At 40.3% G+C, this 14,293-nt stretch overlaps 2 protein-coding genes across 3 annotated transcripts in view; one reads left to right on the top strand and one right to left on the bottom strand.

The window, feature by feature from the left end:
* The window catches only part of LOC147302895 (NLR family CARD domain-containing protein 3-like), a 164,953-nt gene that overhangs the window by 27,183 nt on the left and 123,477 nt on the right, over window positions 1–14,293 (bottom strand). The gene's annotated exons all lie outside the window — the stretch shown is intronic.
* LOC147302899 (uncharacterized) lies at window positions 7,861–10,602 on the top strand. Of its 2 annotated transcripts, none has more exons than XM_086284542.1 (5): window positions 7,861–7,936; window positions 8,132–8,443; window positions 9,730–9,846; window positions 10,100–10,158; window positions 10,450–10,602. In XM_086284542.1, exons 1-5 carry the CDS (start codon window positions 7,861–7,863, stop codon window positions 10,600–10,602), a joined length of 717 nt encoding a protein of 238 aa, XP_086140668.1. The 2 variants fall into 2 exon arrangements, with proteins under 2 accessions (XP_086140668.1, XP_086140669.1); XM_086284543.1 differs by having other exon boundaries at window positions 9,730–9,847; window positions 10,113–10,158.

The raw sequence follows: 14,293 nt of genomic DNA, 5'->3' as shown, positions 1-14,293 counted from the left end.
AATACTTTTCTTTCTTATTCTCGTTTAAAATGTAGGATGCCACCTGTTCTCTACTAAATTTTCCAGTGGATGCTGAGGTACATAGTCCAGAGAGGTCGCCAACTTTCTGCACAGTTGATTGCTACAGATCTCCATACTTCATGTGGCTTTCAGATTAGCTAAAGAATAGTGCGTAGAGATCTTTACGGAGCTGTATTCAAGCATTATATCACCAAGCCCAATGCAAAGTGTCAGATGGAGTAGTATAAAGCACGGTGGACAGTGGAAACGTGTTTTCTGGAGTGACAAATCCTACTTCTCTGTATTGCAATCCAACACATGAGACAGATGAGGTTTGGTGGATGCAAGGAGAACGGTTCTTGTCTAACTGCATCGTGCCAAGTTTGGTGGGAGATTATGGACTCGGCGCCCTATTTTCAGTGAAAGACACTGTGGACAGTTTCATGCTCTCAACTTTGTGGCAAGGATTTCCTGTTCCAACATGACATTTAAAGTGTCTCGCTTTTAAAAAATCATTATCTGAATCTTTCAACAAACGATTGATAGATTGATGCATATACACCATCAAGACAGTGAGCATCACTGTCACAGCAGCGTTTGTTTTCATTCAAAGGCTTTAGGATTTTTGCTATAATGGTGGGCCGGTCTCTAGTCACAATGCCCAGGCTGATTTTTTTGTCCCAGTCCAGCCCTGTATGCAGCTCATGTGCAGTCTGGTGTTACCTACATCTTCCTATTCAGAAGGCAGAATTTCCGAGTTCTGAGTACAATCGACAGCACCACGACTGCAGTTTTTGTGTTGGATGTAAAAGGCGCACATGATGCTGTGACGTAGGCTAGAATCATGGTGGCGGTCAACGGCGGTCCAGGCGTGGGATTTCTCTCGTGGAAATATGCACATTATCTTTTCCTTTCTATTGGTAGGTGGCACAGTGCACTTGTGGCAGGTAAGCAAGCTAGAAGACTGGCAAAGTTATGGAAGCAACACATTAACAAGAGAATTCTGAGTAAAACCAAAGTTACTTTCCCTAGTAACTAGTTACTTTGAAAGTAACGAGTAACTTGAAGTAACTGAGTTACTTTTGATAGAAGTAACTAGTAATGTAACTAAGTTACTAATTTAAAGTAACTTACCCAACACTGGTCAATCATTAAAAATAAGTCCTGGTCTTTCATTTTGGTGCTGCATTGTTCACAGAAACACATATTTTCCTGTTTCTTTCTGTTTGTGTGTTTCTGCTTTTGCCTGTTTAGAGCTGCTGAGCAGGAAAACCCAGACGAACAAAAACCTCTTTTAAGTAAATGTTTGAGTCACTTTGGGTCTGAAATGTAAAAATCTGCAGACTGAAACAGATTTGAAGGCATCACAGGAACAGCCTCACATTCAAAACATGAAAGAGAGGACTTTTATTTTGAAACACTCAGGAAATGACAGAGGGAAAGTTTTTTAATTAAAACAAATTATTAGTTTATACAACCACCAAAACTGTGATGATCCTCCTTCTCCCTAAGATGGCAAACTGAAACACAAGTTTCCTTGTGGCTCAGGAAACTAACCACTCCAAGTTGGTGACTTTTGGAGATTTATTTTCCTGGATGATTGAGAATGCATCAAGACGAACACAAAAGGAAGTTCACCGCTTTTAGCAGCTCCCCCCCAGACAAACAAAGAGGCAGTTGGCAGTTAGAAATCAGCAATCATTCACACACCCCCACTCCCCTCCAGAATTCTCAGGTAACAACCTAATTTACATATGAATGACTAGCCAATTTAGCTTCCACTTGGCTGAAGCTAAAGCCTAGCTAAAAGCCTACCAGCCATTTGGCAACTCAGCCCATCACACGTCCACGTCTCTCCTTGTTTCGTCTTTTATTATGAAAGGGTTGTGTTTCCATGTTCAGTGTGTTTCATTTTGCTTCCCCTGTGGTGTCAGGTTCATTTGTGTCAGCTGTGTTTCCACTTCCCTCCTTTCTCTTCTGTGTATTTAAGTCCGCTGTCTTCCTCTGGGCAGTGTTGGTGCGTTTTCCTCCGTTCACGTTATTCCGGGTTTCAGGTTATCTCCTGATTCTGTTTAGGTCCATGTTCATGTTCATGTTTTTTCATCAGAGTTTCTCGCATGCACCTCCTCGGATTCATGTTCATGTTTTTCTTGTCATAGTTGTCATAGTCATACCGAGTTATTCCCAGTATAGGTTTTAGTTTTAGTTTCCGCCCCTGTTTGCTGGGCCTTGTTTTGTGTTCGTGTTTTTCAACCTAATAAATGGTTTGTTTTTTTGTTAAGATTCAGTTCCATCTCTCCCTTGTCTGCTTCCGGGTTCATATTGCAATCACATCAGCCACAGTGACAATAAACTTATTTTGATTTTTAACTTTCTTTAGTTTTTCAACAATATTATGTATATATAAACATTTTGCATCTTACAATATAAAGCCTGGATCCTGCACATATTGCACTTTGAACTTGAACTGTGTTGTCTGTTTATTGGAGATTGTACTACTTGAATTCATTATCCTGGTGATATAACACATTAATTCTCCATTTGGAATCAATATAGTATATAATACAGTATCTGTCTATCCATCTATATAGCTATTGAATTGAACTGGAGTGAATGGAAGAGAATTAAATAATGGATTTCATGTTCATGTTTATCTATGTTGTAACAGTGACGACTTGAGACATCTGTTTGGCACTATATGAAGAGAATTAAATAAAATTTAAATAAAAATGATATTAACTGTATTTATACATTTTACATTTTTGGATGAGACACTGTCAGTGTGCTGTTATATAACTCAGGTATTTTTAAGGCCTGACTGGTGGCATTGGTGCCCATTGCTTTACTGTGCTGTTGGATGTGTATGTGGGCTATCCCTTGTACCTGACATTTGATTGGGCATCACTGTGTTGCTATGGTATGATCCTGGTAGTTGTTGTTAATAAAACAATAACAAATTCAAATTCAAACATTGCTGCATTCTTCTGTCACTGAGGATTCCAAACCTGCACTCAGTCTCCTCATTACTTTGGTATTGAACAGACAAACTTTGGAGCTCCTGCAAACTTTATTCACAAACTGCAAATATTTTACACAAATCTGCGACTGACAACAAGCACAGAGACTTCAAACAATCACTGAAGTAAGGACTGAAAGATTTACTTTTAAACAATAATGATTAAGACCTTTTTCGTAAGGTTGTTTTCCCTTGATTGCCAGCTGTTACTGTTTTTATCTTCATATCTTTCATATTTGTCCACCTGAACAATGCTTTAATGATACAGTTTGAGAAGTTTGATATGAATTTATCCAACTGACTTGAAAATGAAACTGACAACTGTCCTGTAATCTTACACAGAGAAACCAAATCCTGCGTCTTTGCCTTGACAGACGCCTAAAATGGCTCGAGCTGTGGTAAGTTACCCTTCACTGTGTCTGTTTCTAAACATTAAATCGTGTGAATTTTTAAAGAAAAATCCAACAACAACAATAATAATATGTAACAGAGCAAAACGTCAGATGACTTAAATGTTCCTCTGCAACACAAAGTCAAAGTCTGCCTCCTCCACAGGCAAAGGAGAAGCTCCCACGCTCATCCAGTGCAGACCGTTGTGCTCTGGACAATGAAGTTCCCGCTTTCATGTTCCGACCTATCAGCGCACCTGCATGTGAGCTCCTAAGTCCTCCACCTGCTGATGCCAGCTTTCAGTCGAAGGACACAGACAAGATCATGCATCCAGATTTGAAAAACGATCGTTCATCCCTGGATGATGACGTGACGTTTTTCATGTGTCCTAGAGATGTTCCTCTGCCTCCGAGACCTCCACCCACTGCAGAGGTAGGTCTCTGCAGAAAGCGCAGGTATTCTACTGCTTTTTCTGTTAATGATGAAGAGGAACATTTGATGCCCAAACGCATGAGGCTGATGAGTTCTGATGTACCAGTTTCTTCAAATCCTCCACCTGCTGATGCCAGCTTTCATGCAAAGGACACAGACAAGATCATTCATCCAGATTTGAAAAACGATCGTTCATCCCTGGATGATGACGTGACGTTTTTCATGTGTCCTAGAGATGTTCCTCTGCCTCCGAGACCTCCACCCACTGCAGAGGTAGGTCTCTGCAGAAAGCGCAGATATTCTACTGCTTTTTCTGTTAATGATGAAGAGGAACATTTGATGCCCAAACGCATGAGGCTGATGAGTTGGGATGTCTCTAAGTCTCCAGCTGCTGAGAAGGAGTATGTTTGCTTTACGTGTCCTGAAGACAAGAGGTCTGAGTTACCTCTCAGCTCCCTCCAAGGCCATCCACCATCACAGGTCAATAATAATGACACTGACCAGTGTACCATTCTGCTGCCTCCTGAAATCCCAGTACCTCCAAGTCCTGCCCCTGTTGGAGTTCTAGAAACTGTTGATTTTCCTTTTGTTGATAATTAAATACATGTTTGTGGTAATAAATACATTTTTGAGCAAATACATGTTGAGATGATTCGGTTGATTATGATGGTTATAATTCTCCAAACAGTAAAAACTAATTAACTGATGATACTAGACCCTTAAAAGAGATAAACACCACTAGTCAAGTCATAATGGCTACTTACAAATACATAACCACTCAACACAACCCACACAGTGATCTAATGCACAAAAACAAAGGAGACTTAAACTGGCTGAATCAATTACTGTAAAGAAAACATGGAGGAAGGCTTCCTGTGGTGTCTGGCTGCAGTATAGGTCATAAACCTGCCTCCTGCATTACAGCAGACAGGTCAGGGGTCAAATGAAAAGCAAAATGTTTACCTCAGATTAGGGATGCACCGATACCACTTTTTTGGAAACGAGTACGAGTACTTGCATTTCAGTACTCGCCGATACCGAGTACTTAATAAAAACGTGATTTAAATTTACAGGTAACAGCTTTAGTCCTATAATTTAACAACAAACAAACAAGGGACTGGTTTGGAATTAAGAACATTTATTTAAAATGAAAAGCATGTTGTATGCAACATATTACAGAATAAATAATTATAAAAAAATGTAAACAGTGACAGTGCAACTCAAGTATTTTTCAGTTTATTTTAAACTCTGCCGCTTTGGACAACACAAGGGGCATTAATAAACATCTTTGCCATTTAGTGCACAATATGTGAATAAACTAACAACATCCACCGACATAGAACTGTGGCAGTCAGTGCAACTGAGGTAGGTATTAACATCAAGTCTAAGATGACTCACTAAATGGAGAGAAACAGTGAGTGGCAGGGTTTTTTAAGAAAAGTAGCTTTTCTGCATCATCAGCAGTCAGACTGTTTCTGTTTTCATCTATAATGTGTGACACTGAGCTAAAAAGCCTTTCACTGTCCACACTGCTACATGGGGCTGAGAGCTATTTACAGGCTATTTTAGCCAAAGTGGGGAACCTGATTTTGTTGACACCCCAGTACTTCAGAGGACTGTCTTCACGAGGGCTTGGGGCCTCTCCGAGGTATGTGTCGAGCTCAATGGCAGCACCTGCTGCCAGCGGCAGCCTGGGCCTTGAGGAACAGTTTAGCAGGAGGTTCTGCAGCTTCTGCCCGACTCCCCTCTGCCTCACCTCTAGAAGCTCCTGCTTCAGGTGCAGCTTGGCCTCTGGAGCAGTGTTGGAGAAGAAGCGCTCTTTATACCTGCACAAAATTCATAAATGTATTAATATGTGGAAAAATAGGACTGATGTCATGTAATACGTGCTCTTCCAGCGTGTCTGTATGTCCTGCTGCAGTCTCTTTATTGGCTGGTTGAGCTGTCCCTGAATGTCCTCGAGGCGGGAGTAGGCTAAGGCGGAATGTTTAAAATGCCCAACTATTTTCCGTCCCACTGCTTTAGCATCAGCTATGCTCCTCTGTGCTAATAAGCGTGGGTAAATAAGCGTGGGCAAACTCTTTGTACTCGTTGTCGTGTTGGGATTTTAGGTGCTTGATTAAATTACTTGTGTTAAATGCGCTACCTTTAGAGCCTCCTCTGGACAATTTCGATGAGCACAATTTGCAGTCCGTCTTTGTTTTCGTGTCTTCGTTCACTTTGAAATAGTTCCACACGGCTGACTTGTCTCGCCTGGCTTTCTCCCAGCTCTGAGATGCAGCCGGGGCCTGTGGGGCAGGGACTCGGCGCCTGTGATTAACCCCTTACATGCCGCTCAAACATAGACAGGGCTCAGACCGTGGTATCAGTCCTCGGTATCGGGGAACTTTTAACAAGTACTTTAGAAAATGTGGTATCGAGGCCGATACCAGATACCGGTATCGGTGCATCCCTACCTCAGATTAAATATTTCCCAAAGTAAATTGGACTGAACTGGCCAGTTAAATACACGAGGGGATACGAATAGAAAAAAAAATATCTAAAAACAAAGAATGAAAACCAACTATTAATTTAATACTTAAGTCTGTGAAGGTTCTCAGTCATCCAGGTCATCGTAGTCTAAGGAGCTTGGAAGGAAAAGCGTCTGGACTTCTTGAGTTGCTTGAAGACGTTTCACCTCTCATCCGAGAAGCTTCTTCAGTTCTAAGGGTCAATGGTGGGGAGTCCCAGATTTAAAACCAGTGAGAGTTTCCCCCCAAAGAGGGACAAAGGACCCCTGATGATCCTCTACCTAATCACATGAGCCAAGGTGTGAAAGCGGGTGTGGGTCCTAATCAGCCAGGGTTTCGGGTGAGCTCATTGTGAAACCTGGCCCCACCTTATCATGTGATTTCCTGAGGTCAGATGGCCCAGGATGTAAATGGTCTGAGATCCCTTCCCAGACACCTTAACGCCCAATGAAAAAAACATTTTCTCTCCAGTTACCCTCAGCAGTCCAACAGACCTCCAGCACCAGTAAAACATTAACCAGAAATTGTTTATGGGACATGTGTCGTTATTTATGTTTGTGGAAATGTGCATTAAAATTAAAATAAAGATGCTGGTGTCTGACGTTACTGACTTCCCAATTGTGTGGCTTCTGGTGTGGCCTTCACAATTCAATTTTCAATTCAATTTTATTTTCTCAGCGACAAATCACAACAATATTGTAAGGCAGACCCTACAATAATACATACAGAGAAAAAGCCCAACAATCATATGACTCCCTATGAGTGAGCAGTCTGGAGACAGTGGGAAGGAAAAACTCCCTTTTAACAGGAAGAAACCTCCAGCAGAACCAGGCTCAGGGAGGGGCGGGGCCATCTGCTGCGACCGGTTGGGATGAGAGAAGGAAGACAGGATAAAGACACGCTGTGGAAGAGAGACAGAGGTTAATAACAGGTATGATTCAGTGCAGAGAGCTGCATTAACACACAGTGAGTAGGAAAGGTGACTGAAGAAGAAATACGCATTGCATCATGGGAATCCCTCAGCCACATACACCTGTTGCACTACACAACAAATGCAAGCATGTCAGTTTTATTCATTTTATGCTCATCTTCGTACAAATTTTAAAGGTAATGCAGTCAAAACTTTGTAAGTATCTGAGTGATTGGATGAAGCGGTTTGATGACGTAACACGCTATTTTAGTTTAAAATGCTTATAATGTTATGATAAATGGTAGTTTTGTTGTTACTTTTACAATATTATCCATCCTTCAGTTTCAGCGAACATGACAGTTAGCAGTGTAATAATTCCTCTGTGATAAAGAAAAATTAGCTTGTTTTCTTTTTGTGTGGGAGCTCGCACAGTGTTTCAACTTTACAGCCTTTTAATATGAAAGTCCTGTCAGCACACTTCCTTTTTACATCATTTCACACTTGCCCCGTGAAGGGCAACAGTCTGACGTCTGCTTAGCCAGGAAAGCTTCAGCTTGTTTCTTTCCGCACATCTTCCTCTTCACTGTCGGTGGCTTACAGACATGTTAACAAGCATGGACGTATCAAAACTTTGCTTGATTTTGCTGTTACCACTAGCTGTGTCCCATGATGCTGAAGGTAATACAAGGAAACTATTTTCATTATGCATTATTAATATTTTTAAATTTATAACCTCCTTGCTTTTAGTTTAAACTAAACACATTATTATGGGATTAAAAAGATGGTTTAACATTCACAAAATATAGAAACTAAAGTCCTCTCTGACACAGGCTGAATCTTGTATTTACCGTATTTTGCTGTCCCTGTTTACAGAGACTGTTGTGAAGACAGTCAGGAGAGAACACGATGTCACTCGGATTTGCAACAAGGAAAGTCAGACTACTATTGTTTTGATTATCTGTAAGATCAAAAGACAGAGGGACACAGGAGGAGAGTGTCATCTGCTGTATCGACACGGAGAGAACGTTACTCAGGAATGTGACCCCAGGTTCTCAATAACAAAAGAAAATCAGACTGCCTTTCTGGAGCTGACCAGTTTAACACCAGCTGATAGTGGGAACTTCACCTGTGAGTGTACAAACACTGAAGGGACATATATTGTCCATATCAGTGTCACTGTGGAAGGTAAATGCATTTTGGTTTCTTTATTTGACACAGTTATTCAGCACTGTGTTAGCATTGTATTGACCTGCTTATGTGTTTTTTATTCTTGTAATTTGTTCATTTCTTTTCTTCTTATTTTCACTTACAGCAGTTTAAATACTCTCACTGACTCATTTATCAGGTACATCTTTGAACCGAGTTGGACCACCTTCAGCCATCAAACATGTCTTCATTTTTTGTGGCACAACAAGGCGCTAAAAACATTCCTCAAAGATTCTCAAGACATATTGAAATTACATCATCACACAGTTGCTGCAGATTCGTCAGCTGCTCTTACTTGAAGCAAACTTTCCGTTCCACCACATCCCAAAGGTGCTCTGCTGGATTGAGATCTGGTGACTGCGCAGGCCGTACATGATTTGAGCGCCGTGACATGGTGTGGTATCCTGCTGGAAGCAGCCATCAGACGATGGGTATTTTTTGGGCATAAAGACATGAATGTGGTCAGCAACAACCTTCAGGCAGGCTGTGGTGTTTAAATGATGCTCAGTGGTTACTACAGGGTCCAAAGTTTGCAAAGAAAATCCCCCACAGAGCATTACACCACCAGCAGTCTGAACTGTTAGAAATCAACTCATCGGGCAAGGCATCGTTTTTTTAGTCTTCTGTTGTCCAGACTTGCAAACTGTAGCCTCAGCTTGCTGTTGTTAGAGGACAGCAGTGATATCCAGTGTGGTCCGCTCTGCCTCAAGGTTTGATGTGTAAACAGCATTTTTACCCAGAGAATCACAGCTCACTGGATATTTTCTATTTTTCAGACCATTGTCTGTGAACAGAGATGATTGTGTGGGAAAATCCCAGCAGATCAGCAGTTTGTGAAGCACTGGGACCAGTAACATGTGCCATGTTGCTCTGTTTGAGCATTGATTTGCTGACATTTTATTATTTTATTAACCTTTATTTAACCAGGAAGATGAAGCTGACATGTGATTGACAAATGAAATGAACACTGAAATATTTGTGTTACACCCTGAACAAGTATACCTCATAAAGTGGCCAGTGAATGTATATAAGCAGTTGGACCAATTTCAGTTCATAGTAATATTCAGAAAAGATGCAAAAGAAGAAGAAGAAGACAAAAGAAAAGAGCACAGTGACAATATTTAAAGCTCTGTGGTTATAAAACTGGGGTTTCATTACTTCACTCAGAGTTTCAGTAGACGTAAACTGTGTTTGATTTGTGTTTTGATTTCCAGGAAATGAAAGTAAATGATTTTACTGACAAATGCATCTTTTCAATGATTTAGACACAAACGAGGCCCACACTTCAGCAGACAAATCTTTTTCCGTTTATCTGCCCGGTGTTGTGATCATCTTTATAACTGGAGTTATCGTGGGATTTATCTACTGGAGGAAAAGTAATGGGTGAGACTATTTTTGCTGTAGTAATTCAAAGATGATATAGATGTGGAGAAAGTAAAAGGAAACATCACATTTCAATAAATGAGAATTCGCTGTATGTTAAACATCATGTCTAGAATGAACACTTTTTATCCTTCCAAAAATAATTATCATTATTAAGAGAGAAGATAATATAAATGTAGATGTTCTTACTTGATTTTTCTCTGTTTGAATGTGAATAGTGTTACACTAATGCTGACATCCTTTCTTATCAACGTGGCTGCTTAAGGTCAGGAACATCTGGAGTGTCTGTACCTGAAAATCCCAACGGTTTGGTGAGCAATTTATTGCTACGATCTACAGCAGCTAGTTAAAAGTTTGCCAGTAAACATAAAACATGTACATTTATGTTTTAGGATGTTACTTATATAGATAATTACAGATTAGTGTTATAATACTATTAGTGCCAACTTCAGTGTCCTTTATTTTGTGAAGAAGCTCTTACAGAAATGAGCAGAAACATTAAATAATCCAGGCAACAGATGGAGAGATTTAAAGATCAATAGAGTGTGTGGGTAGACCGGGTTGAACTTGATTAATACCTAAAATATTTCACTTTTCTAAAGGATGACGATGAGCCAGATCAGCCCTATACAAACCTTCAGCAGCCATCGAGTGATTCCTACCAGACTATCATCTCAGTGAACCATCAACACGACAACAAGACACGCTCAGCAAGAAGCACAGGAACTGTGGGAGTGGATAATAAAGCTCTATGAAACATTTTAAAGTATATAAAACTTTAGGTGACATACTAATATAATAATATTCATATATTATAATAAACGTCCATCTTTTCACACTGGATATTTGTTTCCCAGTAATGGAGACCATTCAGTCATAATACTCCAACTCAGGCTCTCAGATTTAATACAATACAAACACAATAAACTGTGGCAAACATGACTCTTTGTATCAGACTAGTTTTGTTTTTGAACAAACATCTCATCATAATTTGAACACAATGTCCATCCAGATAAACAGAGAGATCAGTCTGGCTTAAACAATGTTGGTGGTTTACCTTCTACTGTCCTTCCACTTTTATGCACTTCTATTTTAGACATAGTAAAAGTTTCAGTGTAGACACAAGAGGTGAAATAAGGAGGGTGCAAGTCTTCCTGCTTTCACTATAGTCTACCTCACACTGTCAGCCACAGTTACTTCCTCACCAGCATGACTGCACGGAAACTCTGCTTTCTCCTGCTTCTGCTTGTGGTTTTTAGCAGTGAAGGTAAATATATATAATTTAAAAAGAAAAGCTGTAAAGCCAGGTGTTTAAGAAGAAAGCTTTAGTTAGGTTAGTGAAATAATATATGTGATTGATTTTCCCACAACAACAAATATATAGAAACTATAATCCCGATTTTGTTTCATTTTAACTGGAACAATTTATAGAGACTCTTGTGAAGACAATTGGAAAGAAACCCGATTCCACTCAAATATGCAGCAAAACAACTCTGAATATTACTGTGATGATACTGTGTGAGATCAGCACAGAGAGGAGCCGAGGAGAACAGTGTCGTCTGCTCTATCGTTACGACCGAGGCTTTATTCATGGCTGTGACTCCAGGTTCACACTGATCAAAGAAAATGAGACTGTGTTTCTCCACCTGCTCAACTTAACATCTGAAGACAGTGGGAACTACACCTGTGAGTGTGGATTTCGTGGTGGATTGTATGTTCTCCATCTCAGTGTGACTGTGAGAGGTAAAAACATTTTCTATTTATACCCACACCGCAGATTCAAGGTGGATGTTTGGAACTGCGTTAACACTTTCTTTTCTGTCATACATGGTTTGAGGTCGTCATTCCCGCCTGCAGCGGATTAATGAAAGGTTTCAGTCAGGAGATGAACATCTGGAATGTTTTTAAGCTCTTCTTCTGGCTAATTTGTTTAAAATTTCATTATAAAACTGCTCCAATCACAACTTTGGTGTTATTTCATCAGTGAAATGTTTGAATGATGCAATTGTAACTCTAATGTAATGAAAAGATAAACATGTTTTCCACTTTAATATAACAGGTTAATGCAAATTTCGTGACTTTTCATGTTTTCAAAATGAAGTTTTTTTGTGTGTGTGGCAACATTCAACAGACGATGGAGATTCTTCTGGCATGAAGTTCATGGCTACAGTTCCCATCATTTCTGCTGCTGCTTCACTCATCAGTGTGGCTGTGATAACCTGTGGTTACAGCCTGAGGAGAAATCCTCGCAGGTGAAAACTTTTACTGACGCACTTAAACTCATGAAATGACCCTTTGAAATCACTTGAGCACATTACTGCATACAGCAGCCACTGTGGTGTTCAAAGTATCTCATAGGTTCTTTTCAAACACCACACATTAGTTGTAGACATAGCTAGTCTTGTTTTTGAGGTATTTTTCACCCCATGACCTCTGATGTTTTTATCCTAACAGAGAAAACAGATCAGGTCTAACTAACTTAACAGGATCTGAAACTCGCCAGATGTTTGTGAGTTTTCCATAGTTCTGTTTTACACTTAATTGTGCCGAGGCTGCAGTGCATTATGTCTGTTTTTAAGCTGCACTTTAATTAAATGTAAATGACAGTGTAAATTGTTGTTTAGGACAAAGAGGACCGCTACATGAGCCTTCATCGGCAAAACATCGATGTCTACCAAACTATCTCCTCCGGTCGCCTTCATCATGATGCTGAGGCCACTGCATGTCACAGTCATGTACAATAATAATCAGAGATGGAGTTTTTACCCTGACTACGTGATCTATAAAACTATGATGCTAGACATGCTATCTATAAAAGACACTGACATTTTAACTTGCCAGCATCATGTGTACTGTTAGTTTGTTTTGCACTGAAAAAAGAGAAAAATATTAACGTCCAGTAAAACTTGTAATTATGTTGTGAATGAATTGCCTTAATTCATGGCTTTTAACACCATTTAATTTCTGTTTTTTATCTGGTTTGAACGTTGAAAATCCTGCCACTTGGCTCTGTGGCCTCTGCCACCATTATGGTTTTTGCTATACTGGTCCACTTGATAGTCATATTTGATGATGATTTTACTTTATTTTGAGTCATTAGAATCAGAACGGGGGTCAGGAAAGAAGAAAAAAGATAAGCTGGGGAGAAAGTTAACAGAAGAAGAGGAAAAAATAGAGAAGAAGAGAAATAGATGGAGAGGAAGAGAGAAAAAATACTGAAAATCTATTTCATCATCTGCTGAAAAACACAAGGAAAAACCAACACAGTGGGGAACCCACAGCAACAACCAATAATATGCAGTAAGTAGGCTAGTAAGTAGTAGTAAATAATAGATATTAAATGTTACTGAGCAGTAAATGGGCCCAGAGGGCCGAGACCTGAGGGCACCCCACCCGCAGCACAGGCCCAACAGAGCCAGGGGGCCGGGCCCCACCGAGCAGCCGCCCAGAGTGAGCCACTAAACACAGAGAACCACTAATGCACTGTGGGTGGGGGCACCAGCTACTGGCAGGAAGTGTGGTGGGGGGAAATAATACGTGACTATTTTTATGTGGAGTGGAATTAAACTGCCATAGAATATGCTTGTGGTGGATTTGACTCAACACAAGCGTATTGTCAAAGTGTTCTTTGGCATGCATCGAGACAGTTTCTCAGATACTGAAGTGACTTGAGCAGAGCCAGTTAAAGCCTACTGTGCTTGAGTGGGCAGCTCAAGTTTCCACGTGGAAGGTTTAGTGAGACAAAGACAGGAAGTTAAAGCTGCTGATTAATAATCTGCAGGTTCCTGATTTGAGTCTCTGTTAAGAGGATGGTGTCTCTGAGATAATTGCTTTTGTGCATCGATAAATAAACAGGGAAATAAATGAATATGTCATGGTCCTGGGTCGGTGACCCAGCGCTTTTAGTTATCATTTTCTAGTTTATGATGATGATGATTATTATTATTGTTTGAGTTCTGTGTGTTATATTTGGTCTGCCTTTGAGTCTGTCTCTGTCTATGGTGTCACCCCATCTGTTTGTGAATCTGTCTGTTTAGTTCAATGTCTTGTCTGGTTCCATGTGTCTGAGTTTCCTGTTTTATTGTGAAGGTTTGTGTCATATGTGAGTGTGCTCAGTCTCGTCAGCTGTGATTTCTCCCAGGTGTGTTCCCCTCCTGTCTCTCATCCCTTGATTACTGCCGTCTGTGTATTTAAGCCCTGTGTTTCTCTGTGTCAGTGTCGCGTCGTACCCTCAACTAGCTGTGTGTTCTGCTTCTATGTTCCTAGTGTTTGGTCTCCTGCTCCAGTTTAGTGTTTCTTTCCAGTGTTTCAGTCCTTGGTTCCACTGTTCTGACTTTTGGTTTTCTTTTGGTGAGTTTAGTTGTACGAGGTTTTTCCCAGCAATAAAGCTGCGCCTTAAGTTTCACTTCCGTGTCTGAGTTCTGCATTTTGGGTCCACCACTCCTG

The sequence above is a fragment of the Aulonocara sp. 'chitande type north' Nkhata Bay genome, linkage group LG23 (assembly GCF_057382095.1).
Source record: "Aulonocara sp. 'chitande type north' Nkhata Bay isolate Kocher_YH1m ecotype deep benthic linkage group LG23, A_spYH_male_GT1.1, whole genome shotgun sequence".
Lineage (NCBI taxonomy): Eukaryota > Metazoa > Chordata > Actinopteri > Cichliformes > Cichlidae > Aulonocara > Aulonocara sp. 'chitande type north' Nkhata Bay.
The sequence above is the reverse complement of the archived record's forward strand: the minus strand, read 5'-3'. Positions and strand labels throughout refer to the sequence as shown.

Coding starts and splice junctions, on each gene's coding strand:
- LOC147302899 (XM_086284542.1), top strand. CDS start 7,861: ATGTTAACAAGCATGGACGTATCAAAACTTTGCTTGATTTTGCTGTTA. Junction 7,937..8,131: donor TGTGTCCCATGATGCTGAAG/GTAATACAAGGA, acceptor CCCTGTTTACAG/AGACTGTTGTGAAGACAGTC. Junction 10,159..10,449: donor CTGAAAATCCCAACGGTTTG/GTGAGCAATTTA, acceptor ACTTTTCTAAAG/GATGACGATGAGCCAGATCA.